Below are 16829 nucleotides of genomic sequence, written 5' to 3'. Positions count from 1 at the left end.
TATCAACCGCAGTAGTTTATACATACGAAGCAAGTCTCCAGATGGGAGCTGTACTTTCTCTGCCAAGACAATTCTCTAAGGCAATACTGGATGAGGTTTTCTCAAATAAATAAATGTGAAATGCTGCAAGGAAAAAAAATAATATAATCGAACTCCTCTAACATTCTCTTTGTAGATTAACTAGATGTTTTAACTCCCCCTGTCTTTTACTTTTTCTGGCACAAAAACCCCAAATACAACACAACACGTTCATCCATCTCGCAGAAGTAGTGCATTTCATATCAGATGCTTTGCGTCAAGCCTGCTAAGGCTCATAAATCAGCTGTCTTATTGCTCTGGTCATTTCAACCAAAGCCTGACCCTTTTGTTAACTCATGATTTATAACTGGAAGTTACTTTTTCTTTAAAAAAAAAAATCCCAGATTTATAAACTTTACTGTGCTTGGTTTGATATAACATCCATTTTGTGCACTAAGCTATAAGACAGTAAATTTATTGTCTATGAACTGTTACCTTGAAAAATTACATCAATGCAAAGTGATTTCCATTTAGAATCAATGGGCAATAAATTCATTGGATTTTTTTTTTTTGGAAGGGGGAGAGGGAACATGATGATAGTTATGAGGTCATGAGCGGCTATATAACAGGCGAAACTGGGAGCAGAGGCAACGGTCAGACAGGAGTTCTGTTACAGGGGTAGACAAAGACAAACTACATTGGACACAGCAACGATGCATAAGCTGGTGTTCTGCTGTCTCATTATTACCAGCTTCTCCTGTCCTGTCTCATCTCTTCCCATCACCAATGCCAGTGAGATGTCTTATCAACCCTCAGGTAAGAGACTTTTGATTTTAATGGTTATGAAGCAAAGGCTGGAGCCGCAAAATCATAAGAGAAGCAGATATGCTTTCTGAGGGGCATTCATCTGGGCTGATCAGCTTTAGAAAAAGCTGGAATGTCTTCAGAACGCCAGCAGCATGAGTGACACCATCAGAGGGTTTGAGTCTTGTAAAATGTGGAGGCTGGGTACCCTAAATATTTCTTCTTGCTGCTTTGAGATCCAGGAGACAAAGGAATTAGAGTCTTCTAGCATTGAATGCAAGCTGACAGTGTCTAGGTTTGAAGCAGCATTAGTAAGCATTATGTAACATCAAGAAACTTTGCTGTATGGTCTCTCCTTTTGCTACACTTTAAAATGAGCTATGTTTAACTCAAGTCACATTTAAAAATTGGGAACCTACTGTAAAGACTCATGCAGTCCTACTTAGATCAAGAACAGGCAAGTCTGTCTTAAACTACAAAAATAGCAATGCATTGAGCACGCTATTTGTTTGCACTAATGCAGATTCCATTCAGTCCAGTGAAAGAATAAACATTTGCTTGAAAAAGCTGTCCTCAAAGTTTAAAATTATAGTATAAGTCAAGACCAAAATGTCTCAGTAAAAATGCACAATGAAGTCTGAAAGGTTACTGTCATCAGACCTAACCTGTGCAGGAAGAGTTTCTAAAACGAGTTCTGAAAGAACTGTTAAATCAAACCCAAAGTTATTGCATAAAGCTGACTATTAAAAAGTGTTTGTTCTTACCTGCTTTGCAGGTGCAGCAGCTGTTATGCTGGTTTATAGGTCCCTACTTTGCTTTGAAAACGTTGGACTCGCCTAGCCAGCATCTTCTCTGGCCTCCACTATGTAACGTGCATTTACAGGCAACCATGACTCAGTATGGACAAGATCTACCACATCAGAGGGTGAACAAGCTGGCTCTAACACTTACTGCATTGGTTTGAAGACATGCATTAGGCTCATTAAATCTTCCTTACTAAAATAGAGTCTCTAGGCTGCATAAGCTAGAAGTAGAACTCCATATTAAGAAGAGTTGGGTTTTTTTGTTTTTTAAATCTCAAAGTAAATTTACCTGTTAATATTTCTCTGAATAAAAAAAAAACAAAAACAAGAACAGAAGCACAGTAAAAGGCTAGAGATACGAATTGTCTCCACATAACACACAGAAATTTACAGCACTCTTCCTCAGTCTTACACTGAAATCCACACTGTCCTTTGCAATTGTCCTTTTGTACAGTGAACAAACTAACTGTGGATGTTGAAGGTCTGCAAGTTCTTGATCTTGTCCAAGTTTTTGAAATGTTGGGAGATTATTTTCAGCAGCTTATTTTCTTATATATTGCCTATTGAGGAGCTATAGAGCCTCACCTATCTCCACAGGAAAGGGCAGCTCCACAGTATCGTCTAAAAGTGCAACTAAAAAATTCTATTAATCTACACAACTACGGTTTGATAATAGCACTCTCTTGTTGTCCACAATTTTGAATGTCTCCTATGTATTAGCAAAGACGACATTTATGGCTCAGATTACAAAAGCCTTATCTGCTTTAAGTACAACACTGCTAAAGGGGTCCTGTTAGCAAACTGTCTTAGGGCATAGGTTAGTTACAGAATTCTGAATTTTCTGTGCATGCGCGAAGTAATTCCATTAGGTATCAACAACCTGTTGTTTCAGAAAATGTAATAAGATCTATACTGGTAAGCAGATTAAACGAGAGAAGTTCAGAGATGATTGAAATGCACTGAGGAGCATAGCTGCCAAAATGTTTTCACATTTCCTAAATTTATTCCTGCCCTTCCTCCCATTTTATTGCATTTAATGGTTGGAAATCTGAGCAAGTTAACAGGCTTTGAACAGGATGTTTTTATCTTTGTTCATAGAAAAACTCTGGTGTAGGAACTAGTTGATAAAGAAATGGATTTAAAAAATAAGAAAAATTATATAAAAATCTGGATTATCTACAGCTGGATACCAGAGGGATTAGCTTCTGAGTTTCTCAAGCTATGGTCAAAGAATATTCTTAAGGAAAGACCTGATAGAGAAATGAGGATTAACATCAAGAAGGTATCTTTTCTCAAAGCTTTGGAAGGAAAAAAGAAGAAAATTACCACCAAACCAACTACCCCTTATTATATACATTAAATGAGGACGGATGATTGGTGATTTCATGATAATCTTCAACAGGTGGGGCAACAGACCTGATCAGAAATCACCTGAGACAGATTGAAACAGGGATTCAAAGCAAAAGTCTCTTAACAGATGCCTGTTTCTGTGATCTTCCATTTCCAGCTGTTGAAGATTCAAGGTTAAATCTGGAGCGGCTGGGCAATCTAGGAAGCACTTCCCTGCTTCAGTTTCTGCCAGAGCTCTTGGGCACACTGATGGAAGACAACAAAGCAGGTGAGGATACACCACAGCAGTTTATCAGAGCATGCCCATGGCGTGCATGTCCAGCTTCCACAGATATTTTGCCCTGACCACTGTGTATTTACTGAATACAATATTATGTGTAGGCAACAGAGACCTTGGGGAGACCTGCTGAGCAGCCATGCTTGCAGCTTAATACTAGTCGGAGAAGTCTCCAAATTAGTTTAGCAAAACCTCCATATAGTAAAACTAGGGCAAGGCAAAGATTGGCCTAGAAGGAACTAGCAGACAAAATAAAATAGCACAGTCTCTTTAAAAAATCATCAATATCTGCAGAAGGTGCAGAATCAGTAGCAATAAATGGTTCGGAGGGCAGCAGACCTAAGAGACGACTGCTGAAGAGGACAGCACAGCTTGCATCTGCAGAGTCCCGGATGCTGCTGGAACTGTGTGCCAGAAGAAGAACTGGTCGTGCTGTAGCAAAAGGATCTTCTGTCTCATCCTCTGAACACTGTAGTTCAAGACTTCTGCTGGCTGTAGCACTGTGGCACAGAAGAATGACTTGTGTAGGTTCACAATTCCTAAATGCTAACATATTTAATTATGTCTCCTCTCTGCCAGGTCTTAGCCCCAGCAGCTACAGCTCGAGGGAAAATACCAAGGAGGTAAGTAAATGACCATCTATCACTGAAAAAAATAGACTCCACATTTTAAACTACGTAGCATTGTTACAACACATTATTTAAGATCCACAGCCTGCATAAACATTATAGACAAAAGTATGCCACAGTGTTCTTGAAGCTGGAATCACTTAGCAGTTAGGTAGGAAGGGGAGGGGGAAAAATGGGGAAAAAATAAATAAGGAGAAAAAGGGGGAAAAAAAAAAAAGAATGTGTAATCCAGAGTGTTCAATTCGAAACTCATAACCACTTTCCCCAGGAAAACATCTTGCTAAATAAGCATCAATTTCTAGCTTCACCAAGCCAGGTCAGTACACTGAGTATTAGCTGCATGTCATTCCCCTCCCAACATAGGCTACACAGTATTATCAGATCTGTTCTGAAACACTAGAATTCCTGTTCACTTTTGTGCTGAATTAAACATAAAGGCAGAAGACAAGAGAGTAGTTTCAGTGCATCATCTAAATCAGAGGGCAGACTGGGCAGCCACCTCTCCTTCTGCCAGTCAGAACACAGGGTTGGGTGATCAGCCGGGGCACTGAAGAGCTGCTTTCCTGATGGGAACGTTTGCCATCCAACAGTAACCTCTAACACTGTTTGATTTCAGGCTTTTTATGGAAATCATCCTCGGATTGCTTTGCTGGGCCGCTTCTTGACCAAGGACAGGAAACAGTATAAGAAACGTGGGAATCTTTCTGAGTGCTTTTGGAAATACTGTGTGTAAACAAACACGAGAAGAAACTCTCCCTGACTTTGGCTGCATAATTTATATAGATGTCTGAAAACATGTATATAGATTTGCTTGATTTAAAAGGAGAACGAAGAAACACAATGACAGCTCGAAACTTTAGGCTCTATGCTACTTGGAAATTAATAAATTCTTGATGTTTTGCAATTATGCTGTGAGCAGTGTAGTTTCTTAAGAGTTCAGCACAGCAGGAAAAAAAAATAATGGGACATTAAGAGAGAGCATGAAGAGAACTCGGGCAGGGGAAGTAAGATTCCCATGGGGTCCTGTGAAACTTCCCAGATCATCAATGCCTCAACTGCTTCTAAGCCCAGAGGCAAGGGGCCCTTGGTCACCTGATGTAGCTTGGGGTGCCAGGAAGAAAAGGTCATTGCTGCATTCCCTGATGATGCTGAGCTGGTAAGGGTTGGCAGCTCAACAGTGCCCAGTTCCCTCCTGCCATCTCAAAGGCATCACAAAAACACGTGTCAGGATCAAGCATCAGCTCCCACTGCCACATGAGAGAGAGAACTGTTTCTCTTGGTCACTCGTAAAGGAAGGCCCACAAATACATTTCTTTGCAGCACCTCGCCTAACTCCCAGCAGCCCATGACAACAGCGTTGCCCATACACAGCACAGGCTTTAAGAATTGTGTCCCTTATCATCACGCACAGCAGGGAAGGTAAACATCATGGTTGTCTATGTCAAGCTTTACACACAGACTGCAGTCACTCAGGGGAGGCAGACAGGGATGACAAGGAAGATTCTATGACTGTGGCCTCCGCTTACGTGGCTGCACGCACAGGTGCAGGAAGGTGACACATCAACTTAAATCACAAGTGTTACTAGGGCAAGCCACCTCCTGCTTGGGCAGGCAAGGGCAAGCCAAACCCCAACAGCTACATCCAAATATAATTCTTACATTCAAAAGGTACTTGGTCCTTCTTTGTGGGAAGCGATTAGAGAGGAAGTAACACATCCTGATGCGGGCAATGTAGAGTGAGATTAAAAAAAAAACAACAAAAACCAATCCCCCCGCCCCAAACAGGATGAATGGCTACTCCATGACCATTTTTAATGTACCAACAACCTTAACATCTATGTACAATCAGAAAAAATGTAGTAAACATTTTTTACATCTATTTTGTAGAAATTGCCACCAACAAAAGCAAACACACCTGAAACAGTTCTTTGCAGCACGTTTTTGTTTTATTTATAAAAACACAAGCTCCTTTAAAGTGCGTAGTTAAAATCACAATGGTAAATCCATCCACAGCTGAATATTATTTCAAGAAAATATTCCTATCAACTGATGTAAAAATTAATTTGATTGTGATTTAAAACTCTATTCAGCTGGAAGATAAACTTACCAATATGTTACTCATTCAGGAAATATTTATCGCACTGTAAAAATACAATAGGGTCCCTCCTGTTCATAGCAATGCCATGAAAATATTGGCTCATCAACTCACCTTTTAAAAACACAATTCTGTATTTATGAATAAAACAAAAAGAAAACTTTCTGCAAAATCCACCACAGGTTTCCAAACTGCCAACACCCCCACAGGGGGTAGTAAATACATCATTACTGTACTTGCATGTTTTCTCTTTGATCACCAAAACAGTGATCTTCCAATTAACTTGAAACTGTCTGTAACACTTTAATTATGCCAGGCAAAACAAAGCAATAAAATCAAAACAGCATGCGCAAATCTGGCTGCAATATTTACTCCATTGGTATTTCTGGTCAGACCCGGATCTCACTTCAGCTACTCCAGCAAAGTACAAAGACTGAAAGATTAATACAAGCTGAAGCAAAAACTACCAGTTCCATCACCTTTTGGAAATGAGGTCCTTCAAAAGGCTTGATAAGGCATTTGATTACAAGCTGTGGTTCTAGTGGGGCAAAGAGTAGCTTGGGAAACTGCTGGTTTTGCAGCCGAGACAGTTTGCATTTTTAGGTAAATAAATCAGTTTAATCACCAAACAGGACACAGATTCACCTCTTCATTCCCCTTATATTCCTCTCCCATATCATATTTTTTTCCGTAACCCAGGATTAGTGTAGCCCAGATAAGGAATCCTGCACCTAAGATTTATACAGGATTACGGACTTTGAATTCCAACTCCCAGGCACATGCACCTTCACTACATTCATAGTGGCGGGTGGTACAAGAAGGGTTAACATCTCCAAACGGGAAACACATTTAATATGACTAAGTTTCTACGTACAGGTCAGAATCTTGACCACTTGCAACAAAGACAGCACAGGTCACAGTGAGTGAAGATCCTCAAATTACACTCCTGGATTTGGTGTGAACTGGGGGCATGCATATGTGCAAGTCCTTTGTGTCTCTGTCTCTTTTTACACAACTGGGATAGCGATAGTCATCTTTTTTGACATGTTTCCACACCTATGGATGAAAAGCATTATTCAATGTTAGGTACATATTACCATTCTCCTAAACCAAGTCTCACTGTTCTATTAAAACAGATGACCTGGACGCTTGCTAAGACATTGCAAACCATCTCATTTTCATACTCGGGAAATAACAGTGGAAATAATGTACAGTAAACTTTCTAAATCTAAACTTCCCTTCTGACTTACACTTTTATGCTATTTTGAAGGAGACAGTCATCCTTACCTGGAGTATTCAAATTAATCTACCTCACTAAGTCTTTAAAGTAATTAAAGCAGTTGTTTTAATTTAAGCACAGCTAACTAGAATAGATTATAGTGCATCAATCTAATTTGACAGTTAAATTAATGAAGAAGCTTCCCAATTAAGAAAAGAGCCTATACACAAAGCATCTTACTGCATGTTTTAGAGCAAATATGTTAGGCAGTGTGGTTATAAAGCAGAATACCATATTTGGAAAGTGCTGGAAAAAGCCGAGGAAAGGTGTAAGGTACTGCCCACGTTTTCCTACCTGAGAACACAACTTGCTATATGTAGACACCTATTGAAGTCTCTTATTTTAAGAAGTGTTTAAAAAATAATGAGGATGTGTGGACCTCTACTGATTTACAACACAAGAGAAAATGAGTTCAAGCTGAAAAAAACTTAAGACAAATGAGTAAATGCAGCTTAAGAATAAATAGAAAGCAATAGGTGTGAACAGAGAAGGCAAGCATACTGTAAAAAAAATAAAACAAAAGAACACTGCCTGAGTCAAATTAGCCTTGGAAACCTAAAATTCTGTAAAAATAGCTTTCCTTGAAATAAGTTTTAATGACAAAGGTTGTCACTGAATTGATTTTAAAAAGTAATAAAAACCTTTAGGTAAATAGTTTTGCTTCCATGATTTTAACTTAACAACTTGAAGCTTACTAATAAATAAAACTGAAGAAGTGAAAGTAATTCACACAGAAGAAGTTACACAGAACAAAAGCATGAATAACATGCTACATTCTAAAACTCTTTGTTGAGAAGGCTAAGTTGACTAATAACACCACAACGAAAATCTGATTACATCCAATTTTTGATAAACAAAGGGAAATCAGACAATATTTGCTAGGTTTTAGTGAAGTGTGTCCTGTTTGAAGAGCACTTTGAGACATTCAGCTTTAAGCTAGAAGTATTAACATGAGAACAAGTCCTTTTACATACTGAAAGTGGTTGCCACTTTCTGAACAACAAACACAACGCACTAACTCATTTTCTGTCCATGGATTTCAATATCCAGAGACTCCATTATACAGAAAAAGGTTAAAACTTGTGCAGGAAGTCAACAGTGGCAAGAAAAAACGAGTACGTGGTTTGGTGTTTGAGTTTGGCTCCACAACATGTGACTTGTCAAGGAAGCAGAAGAAATGATGCTCTATCTCTTTTTCTTTTTGTTTTTGGCATCACCACAGCAAAAAAAAAAAAAAAAAGGGAAACAGCTTAAAATTTTCTATTCGCTACCCCTGTATTCAGCACATCTAATTACTGTAATACTACAATAGAAAAAATTTAGATACAAATCCACCTTCTGGAGTGCTAGCAATGTAAAACATAAGATTGCACGTGGCTCTATGGTTCTATGATTCTACTCGAATTGACAACTAGGCTACATTGCCTTGATAGAGAAGGTTTTCCATGTGTCTTCTATGAAAAGCAGGTCCTGCATAAAGAAATAACAATTCAGGAGGTATTTCCATTTTTTTTGATTGCCATTTATAATTTAATATCTAGTGCATTTGCAAACCAGCTACTTTCAGTTAATTTTAAACACCTATCTTGAGAAACACAGCTTTAAAAGCAAAAGCTATAAAACAACTTGGTTCCAAAACACTCATCACAAAAAACATATGGAATAGCTTTGCTTCTTTTCACTTCATTTTATTTTTTTGATGAGCACAAGCTGGTGAAAGGCATTGTGATGCAGAATAACCTGGCCGGCTTTCAGATGCTCATTAAAAAAAAAATCTCCTAGATGCCTGAACCAGCTACTGTGATTTTAGAGTCTCAGAGTATGAGAATCTTCAGTTTAGACCTTTACATATTAAACAAATTAAAAGGAAGAGTATTCTCTTGTAGCTTGCTTTCAATGCTGGTTTCAACTCAATTAGCTTACTTGGAGAGCACACATGCTTTGTCAGGTTCATCACCGCAGGTTCTTAACCACTCTCTTTCCACACTCTTGCTTGCCAAGCTCAAACAAACAGAACCAAACTCAAACCCAAACAAACTTTGTATTTTGCTCATCATTGAGCAAAAGTTAGAAACATTTGGCATCAAGTCTGTGAGGTCAGGAAGGGAAACAGCCTTCCACTGAAAGATTGTCTTCAAAGTCATGCCAGGAGTAGAGAGGCAATGGAGAAAGATTTAGTTTCGGGTGTGACTGCTCCTGTTGGGAAGAGACAGCCAGACAGGTTCACTGCTAGTACGTAGCAAAGCCAGAGAAAAAGAGAGTGGGAATTGCACCAAGCAGTTTTACTGACACAAGTGCTGATGTCTTCAGTGCTGCAGGAGCAGGGATGACTTTCCCTTGTTTTCCATATTCTCATCAGTCATTGTAGCCTCACAACTTGCTTCCCTGATGTCGCATGTAACACAGCCCTTTAAAAAAGGAACAAGAACATAGTAATTTCAATTCTCCTTTTTATCATTATATTTCAATGAGTCAAATCCTAATAGCATGATCTGTGGCAGTCTCTTGGAACCTCTCACTAATGGGGAGAAATCTTTCTAAAAGCAGAGATGGCACAGATATCTTGCTTTCAGAAGCAGGTACTTGCACCTCCAACTTGTCTCAGCAATTAATTCTTTGGTTACCGGAACACAGTTTTAGCTTCAAGATAAAAAAGCACGTGACTTCTCAGAATGTGAAGGCCTTATCTTTCAGATATCAGATATTTATATTTGCATAGCAATACATTTTATAACATTTGAGATGTAAACATTCAACAGAATTTTCTGCAAAGCCACTGAACATCATTTTGCTACCTGAATCAAACATATTGCCCTAACCCAAAAAAAAAACAGACAGGCACATTTTTTTTCAAGATATTAGGAAAACAAAGACTAATTTTCTGGTCTCGTTCAGTGCTAAGGACACAGATTTTTCAATTCTTCTTCTCCAGGAATAAATGCCACAGCTCAGAACGTCACATTTGAAAGTCCCAGCACACAGTCGCCACAGTCTCCACACAGAGCATGAAGCGCTGTTACAGATACTAGATTTTCCTGCTGCATGAGTATGTGAATTGGCTCACTCTGCCTTGACATTTTCCATACAACTTATCATTGAATCTCTAGATCTTTGAGGGACTAGTTCTATCTTGCTCTTTTCCTCTCTGTAGCACCCCTGAACACATTCAACTGATTAGAACGTTCTCCAACACATACTAATATAAATCAGAAGTAGTTTATCAGAGGGCCCAATAACTATACCAGATAATCAGGTGCAAGATACAAAAATCCTTAAAGAATTAATCCACCTACAAAACATCAGCTATTTTTGTGTTTCTTACCATATGCCTGAACCTCCTCTGTAATTATGAGCATTCTTCAGCTTGAACACACCTGCTCTAACTTTGACTAACATCCCAGTGTTACATACCATTTCATCATAGCAACAACCAACTCTATAAGGAAAAGAGCAAGAGATCTGCCACCAACAGAAAAAAAACATCACTAGATATAGCCTCTTATGTGAGAGCATGATGCTATTCCTATTCACCCAACACTGAGACCGAAGAAATTTCGCTACAGCAACAAAAAACCCACAACGGAAAGACCTGAATTTTGGCATTTCACATCTGGCTAGTGTACCTGAGCTAATTTCCTTTTGATATTTACAAGTAATAACCATCAGTGATCCCAGCACCATCAGACCACACTGGTTACAGACGGCACTGCCTCTGTCTAGCGAAGGCAGGAACAAGCTGCTGGTTTCTTTCACAACTCTTTACCTGGGTGCTGATTTGCAGTGGGACAGTCTGGGTCCGGATCCACGTATGCACCTCTGCAAGCTCCATCTTTTGCCCATCTGTGAACCAAGGCTGCTGCTTCCGCATGACTATCAGCTTCTCCAGATCCTCCTTTAAAACCTCCTCTTTAATTCTGCAGGCAACAGACACCTGTGAACTGATGCAAGGCTGGCACTGCCTATAATGGCACTGGGAGAGGCTCTTCAGTATATACGGCTGAGGTCTAGACAGCATCAGCCACTGAAAAGTAACTGTGCTGTGCCTTACTTGCTTTGCAAGGCTTCATACAACACTGCTCTAACTCTTAGGGGTTCTTTTTGTTATTTTTTTGGGGTTTTTTGGTTATTTGTAATGAGTTGTCTTTATTTGTGTTTTGTTTTTTTAAATGTGGAACCTCAATGCAAATTATATATAAGCTAACGGCAAGTAATTTGCAAACAACAAGGAAGTATTTTTACCTCTTTGTGCATTCAAGTACAGGACAATAACAAATCCCCTTAATGCTTCAGCAAAAGGTTACATGTAATCATACTTTAACTGTTGGGGGAAATGGGATTAACAATAGAAAACAGCAAATCACTGGGGCTTAAAATGCACAAACACTAAATTAATACACGTTCTTGGAAGTTTCATTGGTATGTGCGCTGTTTCCATGGTGTCATTTTTAATTCTACAGTTCTATGCACAATTCAAAACTACATGTCAGAAACTGTTGATGTTTTCCAACCTGTTTGGCATTTGGTAAGTCATTAGAACTCGCTCAGGTATGTGATCCATCACTGCCCAGGCTGAGTCATGTTTGGATTTATGAGCTGTCCCTTTTTCTTCTGCTTTCTGATTCTTCTCTTCTTTGGAAGCTTCAGAAGAGTCATTACTGCTAAAATACTTGCTGCTTTTCCCACTACCTGCTGAGAATTAGCATAGGAAAAAAATGAAGAGAGATGGCTGAGAAATCCTAGTAATCCAGCACCAGTGTAATCATGTGAGCTAGTTTTGTAATACGAACACAGGTACTCCCAGATGACTGCTCTGGCATGCGACTACTACCTTCTGAGAATTCAAAGATAAAGTGCATTCTATTAAGTTATGCAAGATCTCCAAAGCTCTATTCACGCTTCTCAAAATTAAGTGTCTAAACTCCTCTGCTCCTCTTTCAAAAGGTCCTGCTCTAGGCAGATTTACCTTCACTCACATAAGATGTAAGCCACTATCTAACAAAGAGAAAAATGATACGGAACAAAACGAAAGATTTACAGATTAAAGGAATAGCTTCTTAGATTTCCATTTCCAACATCAGTGACGGAAACAAACTTGGCTTCAGACACTGAAAGTTGGTGAGAAGACTAAAGATCCTCTCACTGGGATTTCCACTTCCCAATACAGTATCTTGCTATGAATCACCAGCATGCCAGCAAGCCATCTAGCACCAAACATCCAGATCCCAGACTTCCCTACCTGTGCCACAACCAGAAGTCTCATTGGAGTCAGGGCCTAAAGAACCAGATAAAGTTGATCCACTGCCTGATGCTGCTGAACATGTACCCAACTGAGAGTCCTCGGACACAGAGTGGTCAGTAAATTCACTAGAAGCACAGTGGCTAGCACTGTTGCCATCCTCTGGATCATTGCCCTGGAAACAAAAATCAAAACAAACACATCCACCCAAGTTACATTTATGTCTGAAAAAGCAAGTTCATGCATTTACTGAATTTGTCCCGTGTTGACTACTTTGTTATATCAATTCTCCAGGTTTGGACTATCTAGCTCTGACAATGAACAATGGTCTGGAACTCAGGATAGCACTTTTCTTCAGTGAAATCAGCAAGCGCCTGCACTCTAGTTCACTGGTTTCTGCTTCAGGTCCTTCCCCACTGAGTGAAGATATTGTACTGTTGCATTAACATTTTCTCCCGACAAGACAGTAGGAGTCAGTTCCCTTCACATCCTGTTAGATGCCATGAAACAGCCACACACAGCAAGCAATGGTGCAATACAGGGAAAATGAGATATGTTCCCTGATTCACTATGTAAAGCTCACCGCTTCAGCAGTTACAGGTACACCAACTCCCCTTTCAGGACCCTACCCTGCAGTTTCAGCTGATCCAGCCTTTCCAGCCCAATCTGGATTCAGGAGCCAACACTTTTTTCCTTGCCTGCAGAGCTCTGATTCCTGCCTCTGAGTTTACCGCGGAAGTTGGAGAGGCCTTTTCTATGCCCATGTATCGAAACCGACCCACACGGATCCCTGTTCTTCGTTCATTAGCTGCATCCCTGGGAGACAGAGGGAGTAATTAGAAGAGTATCTTCCCTTTGTTTGGGTTCTCCACAGACTGTGGGACTGGGTGAAAAAGGATGCAAACTGCACAGCACTAACAAAGTTCCACATGCATAAAAGCCCCAAACCCAAAATTCCAGCCAACAGCTTAACTGAAAAGGCTGCTGCCAAAACACTGAGCAGAAAAGCAGCATGCAGCCGCCCAGACTAGAAGACCTCACACTTCTGTCACGCACTAAGTGCCAACACTGTACTGTTACAAGTTCCGTGGGTGCAAGTACAAACAGCTCTCTCTGCCTCCTGCGCTATCTGTGCCCTGAGGCCTATATAGCACAACCACTGGAAAAAGCAGCTAACAAAATCTGCTGACCCTGAAACACAGATCATCATCACTGGTTTTGGTGAGTGAACACTGTCAAAGCCAGAGTTTCTCCTCGACATTTAAGATTCCTGTTACTTACACACTTAGCTTCTGCATGTGCTTTAACATCAGTACTAATGGAAAGCTCCATAGGTCTTGGCAGCTCCTCCTGAAGCAAATTCAACTGAAGTGGGGAGCTGCTCCGTGAGCTACTCAGCAGTAGGGCCTGGTGACAACAGCCCTCTTGCTGGCCCTCCATGGATGTGGCAGAAGAGGCTGGAAAGGGCTGATCCACAGAACACAGTGCTGTTGGTGATGGAGCAGGAGGCGGCTGGGCTGGAGGGAGTGGGGTGCACGGATATGAAGAGGGGGGATAAACACACTGAGGGCTAGGAATAAAGATATACTGGGGCATCTGAGCAGACACAGGAAAACTCTGAAAAAATACAGCCATAAATGTGCCTATGTGTGGGGAGTAAAGTGCTGGGTGTGACTGTGCTTCACAGCACAGTTGTGACAATGACACGGACTCAGGTTTCAAAGAGCAAAGAACAAGCTCCTCTCCTACAGAGGAGGCTGGAAAACTAGATACTGGATCTGAATAGACAGGAAACTCCACAGGAGGAAGGACATTAATACTCGAGGAGCTCAGATAGGGCACTTCTGAGGGAGAGAATGACTGTTTCTGAATTGTTCTCTTCTCACATGGAAGACTATTTCTGTTTTTACAAGAAAAGCGGCCATCTGAGGACTGTCTCTGAGGTTTCTGGCGCTTGAATTTTCCATGTTTGCCTTTTTTACAGCTAGCTGGGCTCCTCTGCTTTGAAGGGGAATCTCCTATGGAGGAAGAAAAATAGATACATTCACTGAAATGATAGACTTGAGGCAACAAAAAAAAAAATGGGGCAAAAAAGAAAAAGGGACAAACGTACTGATAACTGAGTGTGAGTTATTGGGAGAGCTGACTTTCTTCTGGATAATTCTTCCACACACTACAGTAATGGATTTGCTGACACATCTACAACATTTTCTTTCATGTGATCAATTTTGATAGAATCATAGAATGCATTGGGCTGGAAGGGACCTTTAAAGGTCATCTAGTCCAACCCCCCTGCAGTAAGCAGGGACATCTTAAACTAGATCAGGTTGCTCAGAGTCCCATCCAGCCTGACCTTGAATGTCTCCAGGGATGGAGCTTCCACCACCTCTCTGGGCAACCTGTGCCAGTGCTTCACTACCCTCATAGTAAAGAGCTTCTTCCTAACCTCTAATCTAAATGTACCCTGCTCTAGTTTAAAACCATGAGCCCTTATCCTGTCGCTTCACACACCAGTAAGCAGTCCCTCCCCAGCTTTCCTGCAGCCCCTTCAGGTACTGGAAGGCCGCTATTAGGTCTCAATGGAGCCTTCTCTTCTCCAGGCTCAAGAGCCCCAACTCTTTCAGCCTGTCAGTCAGATCTTTCACATCCCTTCGAGGGGAGGCAATAAACTACTTGTGATCTGCAGGATTTATTGCAATAATTATCTGCTTGTGAAAGGTCTAAGATAGCAATGTCCAAGATGCAGCAGGCATCAAATAAGTCTTTACTTCCCAAAGGTGCTGCGTACCTTGGCCACAGGAATGTCTGTTACTACTTCTGCTTCCCTGTTGAAGGTAAGTCCTAAATGGAGAGAGCAAGATCTTCTGGCGGAACTTGTCAACGTAGTTCTGCTCTTCCTTTTGTGTGTGGGCTGACAAGGTCTCTTTTGTTAGCCCAACTGGCTTTAAATCCTCAGGCACCATAGTGAGACTCTGAGCATTCACAAGAGGCAGCTCAATTTGTTCACTTCCAACAGTAGTATCCTCCATTGTAGTCACTTCTTTGAAGAGGGAAGAAAATAAATCACTCTCTGCTCTGGCCTTCTGGTGTCAACTCCCGCAACACCCAGAGGGTTACACAGAAAACAATCGCCTGAGCTACTGAGCAGATAGAGGCTGCAGAGGTGTGAGGAGAAAACACACTTTACACTCCAATAAAGTTAGACTAACATCAACTGAGCAAAGGACTTTGCATGGTCTGGAAAACTTCACACTCACTTTGAAGTTACACAGGCACTTCTTTCTTCCTATACTCTAAGTACAGTAGCAGTTAAATATTCATACTCATTTTTAAGCTTCTTCCTACATGAACTAAGACTGGCCCATCAGTCATTTTTATTTTAGTCCTCAGTGGCCAAAAGCACACTGTTGTGCTTGAGACATATGTAATGAAGTTAAAGGGGAAAGGAAATGGTGCACTCTGTTAAAACTAGGTTTTATTAAAATACTGTAAAAATTTCCAGGCTCCAGTTTTCTTCAGTGTCCCTAGAAGTCCCTTAATTATACTTCAGAGCTCACATTCATCAGAACGTAACTCAAACGGACAAAACTTTCTCATAGTGTACGCAATGTTTCCAGACTGAAGTAAAGTTAAAAATCAGCAAGTCAAGTCCGTGTTTTGCATGTGTGAACAGTACCTGATTCAGGGTGCGGGACATGCACTATAGTGCTGCTGTAACTGCACTGGCTGGTAATAGACACCACACTTGGAGCCTTGTTGGACAGGGTCAAGTCTGCCAGAGGAGCTCCCACCATGCCTGCAGATGTCTGGTATTTCAGCATCTCTTCCTCATCAGCAGATATTGGAGTTTGGGAATTAACTGTCGAAAGCATAGCATCATCTACCGGTAAATGACACAACTTCTACACTGCTCACGATTCATCAAGTCTGACTGGTTCAGAAATAATCAGTAACGATGCAGATTATTAAATAAGACAGTCTTACATATAAATAAATATAACATTCATATGCCAGTTCAATGTCAGCACATACTAAGCATGGCGTAAAACAAGTAACAGAAGGTTCATTTAGCAACAATGAACAACAATTCTCTTGATGCATTCTATGTTCAGACTTAATATTGTAGTTTATGCTTAACTGTGAGATCTAGACACGGGAAGCAAACATCTACCACATAACCAAAGTAGTTGTACTGTCAGTGTGAGAATTTAAAAAGTAGACATGAGCCTTGGAAAATACAACAGTGGCCAGTAAAAAAAAAAAAATTAAAAAAATCAGTTGTTGCAGTTCTATTATGATTGTCCATACACTTCATATTACCTTCCAAGGCCTCAACTT

The 16829-nt window shown here is 40.5% G+C and overlaps 2 protein-coding genes across 2 annotated transcripts in view; one reads left to right on the top strand and one right to left on the bottom strand.

Annotated features, from left to right (window-relative positions):
- The first annotated feature begins 731 nt into the window (after positions 1–731).
- Positions 732–4614, top strand: UTS2 (urotensin 2). Its single transcript, XM_009871427.1, has 4 exons — positions 732–834; positions 3133–3243; positions 3832–3875; positions 4498–4614. Exons 1-4 carry the CDS (start codon positions 732–734, stop codon positions 4612–4614), a joined length of 375 nt encoding a protein of 124 aa, XP_009869729.1.
- Positions 4615–9561: 4947 nt separating this feature from the next.
- Positions 9562–16829, bottom strand: part of PER3 (period circadian clock 3) — a 16149-nt gene continuing 8881 nt past the window's right edge. Inside the window, exons 14-21 of the mRNA XM_009871428.1 lie at positions 16812–16826; positions 16168–16371; positions 15280–15531; positions 13773–14509; positions 12492–12666; positions 11764–11941; positions 11019–11169; positions 9562–9663 (exon numbers count right to left, since the gene is read on the bottom strand). Of these exons, the coding sequence (XP_009869730.1) occupies positions 9562–9663; positions 11019–11169; positions 11764–11941; positions 12492–12666; positions 13773–14509; positions 15280–15531; positions 16168–16371; positions 16812–16826 (1814 nt within the window). The remainder of the gene's footprint in view (positions 9664–11018; positions 11170–11763; positions 11942–12491; positions 12667–13772; positions 14510–15279; positions 15532–16167; positions 16372–16811; positions 16827–16829) is intronic.

This window comes from Apaloderma vittatum, unplaced genomic scaffold, assembly GCF_000703405.1.
Source record: "Apaloderma vittatum isolate BGI_N311 unplaced genomic scaffold, ASM70340v1 scaffold21606, whole genome shotgun sequence".
Lineage (NCBI taxonomy): Eukaryota > Metazoa > Chordata > Aves > Trogoniformes > Trogonidae > Apaloderma > Apaloderma vittatum.
The sequence above is the reverse complement of the archived record's forward strand: the minus strand, read 5'-3'. Positions and strand labels throughout refer to the sequence as shown.